The sequence below is a fragment of the Bufo bufo genome, chromosome 9 (assembly GCF_905171765.1).
Source record: "Bufo bufo chromosome 9, aBufBuf1.1, whole genome shotgun sequence".
NCBI classification, from domain to species: domain Eukaryota; kingdom Metazoa; phylum Chordata; class Amphibia; order Anura; family Bufonidae; genus Bufo; species Bufo bufo.
Window position 1 is genome coordinate 183,217,746 of NC_053397.1, and position 13,879 is coordinate 183,231,624.

General features: G+C 45.3%; 1 protein-coding gene across 3 annotated transcripts in view; it reads right to left on the reverse strand.

Moving 5' to 3' along the window:
• SUSD3 (sushi domain containing 3) overlaps positions 1-9,285 on the reverse strand; it is an 80,202-nt gene extending 70,917 nt beyond the window's left edge. For all 3 annotated transcript variants that reach the window (XR_005774220.1, XM_040407472.1, XM_040407470.1), the window contains exon 1: positions 8,991-9,285. Coding sequence is in view for 2 of the 3 variants with exons in the window: in XM_040407472.1 (XP_040263406.1) it covers positions 8,991-9,075 (85 nt within the window). In the remaining variant the exon portion in view is untranslated. The remainder of the gene's footprint in view (positions 1-8,990) is intronic.
• Between the last annotated feature and the right edge of the window lie 4,594 nt (positions 9,286-13,879).

The window sequence follows — 13,879 nt, forward strand, 5'->3', positions numbered from 1 at the left end:
GTTTTCTGTCCTTGCCTCCGCACCGCAAAAAAGTAGTGCATGCACTACTTTTTTGCAGTGTGGACTGCCAGATGCAGATTAAGTACCCCATTGAAGTGAATGGGTCCTGTGCCCACATACGGCGGCCCTACGGTTGGTACCCGTGCATTGTGAACCGCAGCACGGGCCCAGCCAACACACGCTCATGTGCATGAGCCCTAAGGCAGTACCAACTAAGCTGTTGAGATTTTCAAAGTCTTAGGGCTCGTTCACACGACCGTTGCCTCTCCGTTGCTGTATTGCGGCCCGCATACGGCGGGTCCGCAATACACGGGACACCAGCTGTGTGCATTCCGTATTACGGAGGCGGAGCCAATCACTTGAATGGGTCCGCAAATCCGGAGATGCGGTGCGGAACGGAAGCACGGAGCGGAACACCACGGAAGCAGTACGGAGTGCTTCCTGGGGTTCCGTTCCATGCCTCCGCACCGCAAAAAGATAGAACTTGCTCTATCTTTTTGTGGAACAGACGGATCGCCGACCCATTCAAGTGAATGGGTCCGCGATCTGCATGCGGCAATTTGCGGTCCACAGCACGGGCATGGAGGGGCAATGGTCGTGTGAACAAGCCCTTATGTACACTATGCGGAAATCTTCTGTGTGAAAATTAAACTGGTGTGGATTTGGAAATCTGCAGCATGTCAATTGTTAGTGTGGGTTTTTAGTGCAGACCTTCACCCTCTGAAATGCAGATGGTGAGATCTGGGCAAATCCATATCAAATCTGCATCAAAATCACATAGATTTTGGTGTGATTTTGGTACATAAACGCAGCAAAAATGGTATGAAAAACGCTTGCAGAAAATCTGCTCCGTGCTTCTTTGTACAATCATAACCTGCGAAGGAACCATTATGTTTGCGTTTCCCTAAGTCTCTTTCAGTCATATTATTCCCTGTTTCAGATGCACAGCTAGATGCATTTCTCTCACAAGCAAAGGTGTATCTCTTCTCCCAGTACTGTATGCAGTGATCTCACTTCCCTTACTTCCCACTAGGTTTGTCATCTTCTAGGGAGCAGGAGGCCCTGTGATGTCAGAAGCTGTATAGAAGCAGTTGTTTTATCAGGCACATAATCTCAGCTAGTTTCTGACATGCCCCCACTTTCTCTCAGCCGTCTTCTGAGTCGGGGCCGATCTTGCCTGAAACAGGCAGTGTTCTGCAACTTAGATGGGAGTAAGACCCCCTAGTGGCAATGACTTTACAGCTATTTTCAGGTGGATGCAGACATATCGTTTAAATGAAGTGATTTACAAATTTGCTAGTTAAACCATTCTCTATTAAATGAAATGAAATTGTGTGAAAGCACAGTGACTCTTTAAAGGCAGTCTGTCACCCTATTAAGTACAATAATACATGTATAGAACACCTAATGCTGACTCCAGATAAGTCATTTGTATGCCGATACTCACCCCCTTTCCCCCACTATGTACCCACAAACTGGACGTAGAATGCATAGAGAGGACTTCTCAATTATGTGCGCATGCACAGGAGTCCTCTCAATGCGTCTCATCGCTGGTTTGCAGGAGCACAGCAGGGGAATGGGGGTGCAGATCGACATACAAATGACTGATCCAGAGTCAGCGGCAGGGCCTCTATACATGTATAGTACCTAATCGGGCTTGTCGGAGGTGACAGATCCCCTTTAAGGAGTCATTGGAGCTGCCAAATGATATTACATATGTCTACTCTTATAACCAAAGTATATCACATATATATCATATAGCTTGAACTAGTCAAAAAGAGACTCAGTCATGATTTCACGAATACTGGATCCATTGTATAAAAGCATGTATAGACAAATAACGGAGCAGTTCTCCACTGTAACCAGTTAGTAAATGCCTTACGAAAAAGTAACTATTCACAATAAGTGACTATTCACCTTTATACATAAAGTCCAACACATTGGGAAACATTTACATTTCGCAGGCTGGAATCAGCAGATAGAAGAAGGGAGCCTTTGAAAGTCGGCTACTTTCACGCTAGCGTTTTGGCTTTCCGTTTGTGAGATCTGTTCAGGGCTCTCACACGCGGTCCAAAACGGATCAGTTTTGCCCTAATGCATTCTGAATGGAAAAGGATCCGCTCAGAATGCATCAGTTCGCCTCCGATCAGTCTCCATTCCGCTCTGGAGGCGGATACCAAACGCTGCCTGCAGCGTTTTCTGTCCGCCATGTGGTGCGGAGCAAGACGGATCCGTCCTGACACACAATGTAAGTCAATGGGGACGGATACGTTTTCTCTGACACAATAGAAAACGGATCCGTCCCCCATTGACTTTCAATGGTGTTCATGACGGATCTGTCATGGCTATAGAAGACATAATACAACCGGATCCGTTCATGACGGATGCATGCGGTTGTATTATTGTAACGGAAGCGTTTTTGCAGATCCATGACGGATTTGCCCAAAACGCGAGTGGGAAAGTAGCCTAATTATCTCTTGGTCACTTGCTGATTAAATAGGAGTTAATGTAAAGTGCAAGTTATTACAGTGCGGTATAATAAGCCGCCTCAGGGTGATACGGTTGGTTCAACACCGGTAATGCATAACTGAATACAAGCTTTTCATAGGTACACAACTCAAAGTTCAACTTGACGAATGCTTTTTTCCTGGAACATTAGTAGTTAAAGGGGTATTCCCATGTGAAACAATGGGGGGCATATTGCTAGGATATGTCCCCACTGTCTATATCGAGAACGGAGTGGGGAAGATGGTGGCTGAGGACCCCGGCCACCACCAACCGCACTCCCCATAGTAGTGAATGGGAGTGCACCACGCTTGCGCAGCCACTGCTCCCATTCATTTCTATGGGGCTGACGGGGCTTGGCTATTTTCGGCACCATAGAAATGAATGGAGGGTGGCTGCGCATATGCAGTGCGCCCTCCGGGACTTTTGGGGCTCCGTTCCCGATATAGGTGCGGGTCCTATCAGACTATGGTAGCATATCCTAGTGATATGCCCCCATTTTCTGAGATGGGAAAACCCCCTTTAAATACTGTTTGCGTAATACAAGGGCTAGTCACCTCTAATGCTGGGAACTGCACCTGTCTTTAGAAAGGAACCCGAAAAGTGAAGGAAATTCCTATAGCATGAATGGAGGAGGCCTGTGCATTGGTGGTGGTGGTAGTGGTGGTGGTGGTGGGGGTGGGGGCTCCATTCTAAAGATACCACCTCTGGGACCCACACCTATCAGATATTGGAGGCATATCCTAGCGATATGTCTGAGGTCAGACAACATTTTTAACAGAATCTATTCCACCATCTTAACAATGGGCGCTATCTGCCTGCAGATCCTCTGACCAATATGTGGCATAAATATGATTTTCAGTTCGATTTCTGCTATGGATCTTCTGGGGGGTGGGGGGGGGGGGGGGGGGGTCACAGATCTGCCTATGGCAAATCTGAGTAGAGTCAATATTGCCTTACAGTCACAAGAGCAGCAAAAAGTGGCAGATTAATAGCATCGGTCCACGCTGTCAATATGCCCTATTAGTGCAAAAAGACATCATAAAGGAGTACCCCCTGCTTAGTACCTCTATCATCCAATGTATACTGAGAAGCATCCTCTCGGGTGGAGAGGAACCCATCCGTGTGATCGCATCATCAGATCTCCTGCGGTTTCAACATCCAGGCTCATGGTGATCAATTGGACAATTCCTTTAAAAAGGGGTTTTCTATGCTCCTCATATTGATGACCCATCCTCAGGATAGGTCATTAATATCCGATCACTGAGGGTCTGACACCCTGCGCCCTCACCAATCAGGAGCATGGAAAACCCCTTCAATTGTATTAATTCAACAGCATTATTGTTCAAATCAACATGGTGGTAAAACCGCAGCGTGTCCAGGTGACTTTGCCAGGGCGCCATAATGGGTCGACTCCTTGCCACGCAATTAGTCTCGTGTGATTGTATTGTCTTGTGAATAAAAACTATAATGTTCATACTGTAGTAGAGTTTTTTTTTAAATTCAATTATTTCTTTTTCTTTTTACATTCTAGGGGGATACTTACAATATAATACAAAAATAGAAAATTCTTACACAATATCAAATTGCTCAGTATAATATATGCATTTTTGACTATAACGTCGGAGAACCCGCAAGGCTTGCCTCCAATAAATCATCCCTACCCACACTAGAATGCCCCCCCCATCCCCCATACTGTAGTAGAGTTAACACACATGCTTTATGAGACGTGTTATCTAAACTAAATGTGTTAAGCAAACACCTTCAATTGCTTTTCAATGGCTTTTGTTTCAAGATAACGCGATGAGTTAAGAAATTTGAGTTAAGAGTTTGAGTGTTAGCCCTGCTACATCCGTAGGTCTACTCTTTGACTCTATAGCCAGCAGTCATATGCTGTATGTAGCATTGCTTTTTTTGTTTAATTTCTACAGGAGAGACCTATGACCATGTTCATAATGTACCTTCTGGATCATGACTAGAATGTCAGAACTAGAATGAAATCGGACCCCGATCCCCACAGTAGATGGTGAAGGAAAATGTGGTAGAGCAAGACTGGCCAATAGGAATATCAGAGGTTCCTTTGATGGGCCCAGGTTCTGACCCTATAGAGGGACCCAGACACAAAAGACTGTGGACCCATCGAAGGTAAGAAGTGGATCAGTTGCTGGTTGAGTTTTCCAGTTTTTTTCACCCATTGATCTTGTCAGTTCAATGAAAACAGAAAAGGAGGTATAACTAGAGTGTGGACTCTCAAAATCCCTTCCTCAAAGTGTCTGAAAGGGGTGGTAGTAGTCTAAGGGTAACCACAGAACATTTGTATGCCATTGAGGGTCTATGAAACGTTTGATGACCATTCCACTTGGCAATGTATCAACATTTGTTAGCTTTGAAATGGAATATTAATAGACCCCAGACAATGCAGGGTGGTGTATATCCATGTAGCCTCCCTCGTGTTGTATACCTCACTCTCTCCGCCTATTCATAGCTAGATACAGTATCTCACAAAAGTGAGTACACCCCTCACATTATTGCAAATATATTATTATATCTTTTCATGGAACAACACTGGAGATCTGATGCTTCGATATGATGTAAGGTAGTCGGTGTACATTTGGTGTGCCCTCAAAATAAGGTGTGAATGGGGAGCAGGTGTATTAAATTTGGTGTTATGGCTCTCACACTCTGGTCACTGGAAGTTCGACATGACACCTGACGGCAAAGAACTCTTTGAGGATCTGTAAAAAAAGAATAGTTGCTCTACATAACGATGGCCCTAGGCTTTAAGAAGATTGCCAACCCCCTGAAACTGAGCTGCAGCACGGTGGTCAAGACCATACTGCGGTTTAACAAGACAATTTCCACTCAGACCAGGCCTCGCTTTGGTTGACCAAAGAAGTTGAGTGCACGTGCTCAGTGTGATATTCAAAATAGACATATGAGTGATGCAAGCATTGCTGCAGAGGTTAAAGGGATGGGGGGGTCAGCCTGTCGGTGCTCAGACCATACGCCACACACTGCATCAAATTGCTCTGCATGGCTGTCGTCCCAGAAGGAAGCCTCTTCTAAAGATGATGCACAAGAAAGTCTGCAAACAGTTTGCTGAAGACAAGCACATTAAGGACATGGGTTACTGGAACCATGTCCTGTGGTCTGATGAGACCAAGATAAACTTATTTGGTTCAGATGGTGTCAAGCGTGTGTGGGGGCAACCAGGTGAGGAGTACAAAGACAAGTGTGTCCTGCCTACAGTCAAGCATGGTGGTGGGAGTGTCACATGGTTTGGGGCTGCATGAGTGCTGCCCACTGCGGGGAGCTACAGTTCACTGAGGGAATCATGAATGCCAACATGTACTGTGACATACTGAAGCAGAGCATGATCCCCCCCCCGGGCCGCAGGGCAGTATACCAACATGATAACGACACCAGACACACCTCCAAGACGACCACTGTCTTCCTAAAGACACTGAGGGTAAAGGTATTGAACTGGACAAGCATGTCTCCAGACCTAAACCTTATTAAGCATCTGTGGGGCATCCTCAAACAGAAGGTGGAGGAGCGCAAGGTCTCTAATATCCACCAGCTCCGTGATATCGTCATGGAAGAGCGGAAGAGGATTCCAGTGACAACAATCCATGCCCCCGGAGAGTTAAGAAAGTTCTGGAAAATAATGGTGGCCACACTAAATATTGACACTTTGGGCACAATTTGGCCATTTTCACTTAGGGGTGTACTCATTTTTGTTGCCAGTGGTTTAGCCATTAGTGGCTGTCTGTTGAGTTATTTTGAGGGCACATGAAATGTACACTGTTATACAAGCCGTACACTGAATACTTTACATTGTATCAAAGTGTCAGATCTTCAGTGTTGTCCCATGATATAATAAAATATTTACAAAAATGTGAGGGGTGTACTTAGTTTTGTGAGATACTGCATGTATCACGGTGGTTCAGTGGTTAGCACTGGTGCCTTGCAGCGCTGGGGTTCGTATCCAAGACCAAGGGCAACATCTGCATGGAGTTTGTATGTTCTCCCTGTGTTTGCGTGGGTTTCCTCCAAGTACTCCGGTTTCCTCCCACATTCCAAAGACATACTGATAGGGACCTTAGATTGTGAGCCCCATTGGGGACAGTTGGATGATAAGGTCTGTAAAGCGCTGCGGAATATAGTAGCACTATATAAAATGCATTAAATAAATAAATGTATCATTGGTTTCTATGAATATGTGTCATTTGAAAAGACAATAAGTCAATTCAGTGATACCACCACAACCATTACAACCACAATAAGATGACTAGTCACTGGTCCAAATTGTTCAATACAAATTACACAGCAGGAGATTAACCTCGACTCTGAAAAGCATGGCTTAATTACCGGCGGAGTGGATCTGTTACTTCTCCTCATTGTATTGTTATTTAAAAGACCTGGAACTGAGCTGTCAGAATGGCCCATGAAATAGATCATATCAAACCCACAGGGGAAATAGATCACTCTCCCTGCTTCTGAGTCAAACTCTTCTCTAACAAAGCTTCAGGAGTGCAGACTTCTGGGACTGCACTGCTATTTTCTACAGAAGAAAAAAAAAGATTTAATTACTCAGGAGACTGGGAATTCCTGAACTGTTCTAGACTTTAACCTACTAAGGTAATGTGTTCCGTACAAGTAACGGAGAGAATGGCGCGGCATTAAAAGCTTACGGGCCGATTATATTATTAACACCTCCAGTACATTCTAAAGCTGTTAATGAGGGACTGCAACTACAATGTGACGCCACCTGTAGAAATAAAAAATGTCAAAAACACTGATTGATGATTTTAATGAGCCTCGTGTATCTATCGCCCTGACTGATCAATTCATGTATGATCTGCTAATAAAAGCTCGTTACTAATGGGGGTTGAGTGCAAAAAGTAAAAGGAAAGTTTAGAAAAATACCACACATCTCGTAGGGACTGCAGCTACAATTTTTTAGAAATAAAAAATGTCAAAAACACTAATCAATGATTCACATGAGCCTAGTGTCTCATAAGCTGAGTGATGACTGATCAATTCATATATAATCCACTAATGAAAGCTTACTATCAATGGAGGTTGAGTGTAAAAAGAGCAATTTGGAAAAGACAATAGGTCAGTTCAGTAATACCACGCATCTCGTAGGGATTATAGCTACAATGTGACGCCACCTATAGACATGATAAATGTCAAAAATAATAATCAATGATGAGCCGAGTGTCTCATAAGCTAAATGATTACTTATCACTTCATATATGACCCGCTGATGAATGCTCATTCTTAATGGGGGTTGAGTGTAAAAAGAGTAATTTGGAAAGACAGTTCAGTAATACTACACATCTGGTAGGGATTACAGCTACAATGTGACGCCACCTATAGACCTAAGAAAAGTCAAAAACACTAATCAATGATTCATACGAACCCAGTGTCTCATAAACTAAATGATTGCTCATCAATTCATATACGATCTGCTAATAAAAGCTTATTATTAATGGGGGCTTGAGAGTAAAAAGAGCAATTTGGAAAAACAATAGGTCAGTTCAGTAATACCACACATCAGCTACAATGTGACGCCAACTATAGATTATGAAAAATGTACAAAAACACTTATAAATCACCAAAAAAAAGTAATTTGGAAAGACAATCGGTCAGTTTGGTAATAACACACATCTCGTAGCTACAATGGGAAGCCACCTATAGAAAATGTCGAAAACAGTAATCGATGATTTATACGAGCCTTGTCAATTTATATATGATTTGCTAATGCAAACTCATCATCGTCCATGGAGGTACACTGTCAAAAGAGTCAGAACTGCCATAAATTGTGGAGAATTTGGAGACAAACATGCATTTTTACAGTAATTATGGCACCAGCAGCACTACTGCTTGTATAAGGATCCATATAACAAGCTTCATTATATACACAAAGTCAAAGTGATGGACGTGTATGATGGGCAATTACAGTATGGACAAAGGACTCATATAAAATATTTCAAGTTCACATAATTGAATGCCCCCCCCCCCCCCCCTTCAGATTGTCAGGTTACTAAGCACATGTTATGATTACAGTTAAATGGGGAGTCCATTCTGCATCACCCCAGCTCAAATTATAGGTCACCTAGAGTCATCCTTCTAGGTCACCCATTTATCTCAGTGAATCTCTGGGGAAAAAAAGAAATCCCATTGAGCATACCCCTCATAAAGTAGCCTAGGGCTCCTGGTCCCTGTGAAGCAAAATTATCTCTATTTACAAAACAATTTTGCTACATTCATTTTTGTCACAATGTGAAGGTTTTCTAATCATCACAGATCAGATAATCATAAGAAAGGGTTACATCAACTGTATATTAATCCACTGTATATTCTATAGGCTATGGCTTGAGTGTCTTCTACCCTATGTTACTGTATATACCTATAGGGATGAGCCCCAAGGGACATGGAGCAGCCAGGCACATCCCCCTGAGCAGGTCCTTCCTTACCTGTGCTGTTATACAAGTTATTCTTCTCCTCTGTGACCAGGACAGTCCTTGACAGGTCCAACACTGAGGCTGTGGCTGACTGCATGCTTTCTGCTCTGTCCTCATTCAATAGCAGGAGCAAAAGATAGGAAGGAAACCTCTGTGGCAGGTGAGAAATCCTGGAGATCCCTGTGAGAGGTTTAATGAGGCATCAGTCTTGCTGCACACATAATGACTGCTGGGACAGGCTGGCCCAGATCACCCCCCTGCTCTCCCATTAATCTCTAATCTGAAATGGACAGGGACAGTTGAGGAGTGAAATATTTGCTGGAGTCTGGAAGCAGCACTGAGTGTGTACTGGATTATATGTGCTGCAGGAAGACAGTGCTCCCTGGCGCCCTCTGCAGGCTGCTGTGGCTCATGGCACCTCACCTCAGGGACTTCAAATCAAACATTCCTCATCTGAGGAAAACGATTGTGAAGTTGGCAGAAGGAGATGCCACATCTTCTTCTTCTTCTGCTCCCATTACACAGGAAAGGGCATCATTTATAAAACTGTATGAGCAGCAGGCATCCTGAGCAATCAGAGGTTAAGCTGCCAGTTCCAGACTCTTTGGTAATAAGCCTTCAGTTGATCACCGGACGGTCTGTTCTTAAAGGGTAAATGATGATGGGCACAAGCTGCGGTGAGTTTAATGTCCTCGTCATAAATTAGGAAGTGTGCGACCGAGCCCTGCTGGTTGGATCTAGAGCAGGGATGCTTAACCTGCGGCCCTCCAGCTGTTGTAAAACTACAACTCCCACCATGCCCTTCTGTAGGCTGATAGCTGTAGGCTGTCCGGGAATGATGGGAGTTGTAGTTTTGTAACAGCTGGGGGGCCGCAGGTTGAGCATGCCTGATCTACAGCAATAGATATCAAGGTGCGGACAGAACACATGGACGAGGCGTCTTAGGGATGTTTCAGACGAGCGAATTTTCAGTCTGGATGCGAGTCGTGATACTGTAGCATCTGGGCTCAATCCTGACCCATTCATTTCAAGGGGTCTGCAGGGGCGGACTGGCCGTAGACCCTTCAGCAGGGATCAGAGACCTCCAGGCGTGGTGAAACTTGCACACTTGCTTGGCTGTTCTCAGGACTTCTATAGAAGTGAATGGAGCATGCTGGGAGTTGTAGTTTCACAACAGCTGGCGTGACGGAAGTTGCTGACTCCTGTTCTACAGGGAAATATCCCGGTGGGCCGATGCCAAGAGGGACACTTGAGCCCTCTTCACGGCCGCCGGCCGGGTACATAATAACCTGATGTTCTCAGCTTTAATTAATGTAGGAGCATAACCAATGACCGCAGGTGCCCTCCTGAATTCATCTGTATTGCCATCCTCAGGACAGTGATACAGTTTCTAATACTGTGGTGTGGGCGGCAGTATTTGGTGCTGCACTGTGGTATTTGGTTCTGCTGAGATGGTATTTTGTGCTGGCTCTATCTACTTGTGCTGGCTCTATCTACTTGTGCTGGCTCTATCTACTTGTGTTGGCTCTATCTCCTTGTGTTGGTCTTATCTACTTGTGCTGGCTCTATCTCCTTGTGTTGGTCTTATCTACTTGTGTTGGCTCTATCTCCCTGTGTTGGCTCTATCTACTTGTGTTGGCTCTATCTACTTGTGCTGGCTCTATCTACTTGTGCTGGCTCTATCTCCTTGTGTTGGTCTTATCTACTTGTGTTGGCTCTATCTACTTGTGTTGGCTCTATCTACTTGTGTTGGCTCTATCTACTTGTGTTGGCTCTATCTACTTGTGCCGGCTCTATCTACTTGTGCTGGCTCTATCTACTTGTGTTGGACTTATCTACTTGTGTTGGACTTATCTACTTGTGTTGGACTTATCTACTTGTGTTGGCTCTATCTACTTGTGTTGGCTCTATCTACTTGTGTTGGACTTATCTACTTGTGTTGGACTTATCTACTTGTGTTGGCTCTATCTACTTGTGTTGGCTCTATCTACTTGTGTTGGACTTATCTACTTGTGTTGGTCTTATCTACTTGTGTTGGACTTATTTACTTGTGTTGACTCTATCTACTTGTGTTGGCTCTATCTACTTGTGTTGGCTCTATCTACTTGTGTTGGCTCTATCTACTTGTGCTGGCTCTATCTACTTGTGCTGGCTCTATCTACTTGTGCTGGCTCTATCTCCTTGTGTTGGTCTTATCTACTTGTGTTGGCTCTATCTACTTGTGTTGGCTCTATCTACTTGTGCTGGCTCTATCTACTTGTGCTGGCTCTATCTACTTGTGTTGGACTTATCTACTTGTGTTGGACTTATCTACTTGTGTTGGCTATATCTACTTGTGTTGGCTCTATCTACTTGTGTTGGACTTATCTACTTGTGTTGGACTTATCTACTTGTGTTGGCTCTATCTACTTGTGTTGGCTCTATCTACTTGTGTTGGACTTATCTACTTGTGTTGGTCTTATCTACTTGTGTTGGACTTATTTACTTGTGTTGACTCTATCTACTTGTGTTGGCTCTATCTACTTGTGTTGGCTCTATCTACTTGTGTTGGCTCTATCTACTTGTGCTGGCTCTATCTACTTGTGCTGGCTCTATCTACTTGTGTTGGACTTATTTACTTGTGTTGGCTCTATCTACTTGTGTTGGCTCTATCTACTTGTGTTGGTCTTATCTACTTGTGTTGGCTCTATCTACTTGTGTTGGTCTTATCTACTTGTGTTGGCTCTATCTACTTGTGTTGGACTTATTTACTTGTGTTGGCTCTATCTACTTGTGTTGGCCCACTTTCTGTCAATTTGGACTCGTATACAACATGGGGCCACTTTTATTTATTTTTTCCAGGGCCATTTTAAGTTCTCAGTTTGTCCCTGTGGTTCTGTGCATTGCATCGTTGCGTTCATGGAAACATCGCAGCATGTTACATATTGTGAGCTTTTCCTGCAGCCCTGGTTTCAAAGAAGAGAATTGGGCTTGTGTTAAAAACGGAAGGTATTCGGATGCAGTCGCCGATGGTTGCTAGGAGATGTAGATTGTTATTCTTCGGTTTTTCTTCACGCACTTGAAAAACGTAATCTGGATGGGAAAAAACCCAATCACAGACAAAACTGATTGAACTTGAGTGCAAAACTGTCCGTTTTTCCCTGAACAGATCCTGACACGATCCGTTTCGTGTGGCGTCAGAGGGAGCCTTCACACCAAGCAGATTTTTTTGCAGAAATTTCTGCAACTGAGAATCCGTTCAGTTCATCTGAATGAGATTGTTTTGGCGGGAAGCCCATGCATTTCCGTAAACCTGATTTTCAGTAGCAGAAATTTCTGCAACAAAATCTGTCTCGTGTGAACGCACCAAAAGAATGGGCTAAAGAAGCAACTGAAGGGTGATCCAGCAATGGTGGCGGCGCCCTCATAGAGGTTTTTGTTTGTTGCCATTGTCACGGAACCATGAACCAGACGTACAACAAGAGATAAGTGAAAATAAGAAGGCTTTATTGAAAATAAAGCTGTGAAGCAAAAGTCCAAACGGATGGTGAAACCGAAGCAGAGTCTTTGGGAGGCCAGAGGTCAGGAACCAGAAGGGTAGTCAGACGAAGCCAGGATCAGGAACCAGCAGGGTAGTCAGACGAAGCCAGGATCCGGAACCAGCAGGGTAGTCAGACGAAGCCAGGATCAGGAACCAGCAGGGTAGTCAGACGAAGCCAGGATCAGGAACCAGAAGCAGCAGCAGTCTTAGAAGCATGTGAACACAGGAGGACCAAGCAAGGAACTGAAGCCACAGACCTCCTATATATATGAGCTAGGCATCCAGCTCCTCCCAGTGGGAAGGAGAAGCCGCAGGGTGGGAGGTTACAAGAAACCCAGAAACCAAGATGGCCGGCAGCACATGTCAAACGAAGGAGAACAGCAAGAAGGTAAGACCATGACAGTACCTCCCCCTCAAGGGCCCCTCCTCCGCGGAGCAAAAAACGGTTTCTGAGGGAAGCGTGCGTGGAAGGCACGGAGCAAGGCAGGAGCATGGACATCTGCGGAGGGAACCCAGGAACGCTCCTCTGGACCATAACCACGCCAATGGACCAAAAACTGCACCCGACCGCGGACCAGGCGTGAGTCCAGGATATTGCTCACCTCATACTCCTCACGATTGCCCACTCGGACCGGACGAGGCCGAGGAACCGAGGAAGTGAAACGATTACACACCAGTGGCTTCAACAGGGAGACATGAAACACGTTAGAGATCCGCATGCCAGGAGGAAGCGCAAGGGCATAGGCTACCGGGTTTACCCTGCGAAGCACTCGGAAGGGACCAACAAAGCGAGGCGCCAGCTTGGGAGTGGGCACTCGAAGGTTGAGGTTGCGGGTGGACAACCATACACGGTCTCCGGCCTGGTAGGAAGGAGCAGGCGCTCGTCTGCGATCAGCCTGGAGTCTCTGGCGCTGCGCAGAGGCCTCAAGGGACTTCTGGATCTGTACCCAAGAAGCACGTAGGACGGAAAGGTGATCCTCCACAGCCGGAATATCCTGGGGAGAGAATACCTCCGGTAACACGGCAGGTTGGAACCCATAATTGGCCATGAAGGGAGACGTCCCAGAGGAAGAGTTCACCGCCGTGTTCCTGGCAAACTCAGCCCAAGGCAGGAGGTCAACCCAATTGTCTTGGTGATCGGAGACATAGCAACGAAGGAATTGCTCCAAGGCCTGATTGGATCGTTCTGCGGCCCCATTGGACTGAGGGTGGTAGGCCGAGGAGAAGGAGAGATGAATCCCCAACTGGGAGCAAAAGGCGCGCCAGAACCTGGACACAAACTGACTCCCCCGATCCGACACAATCTCCTTGGGCAAACCGTGCAACCGGAAGACCTCCCTGGCAAAAATCGTGGCCAACTCTTGTGCAGAGGGTAACTTCT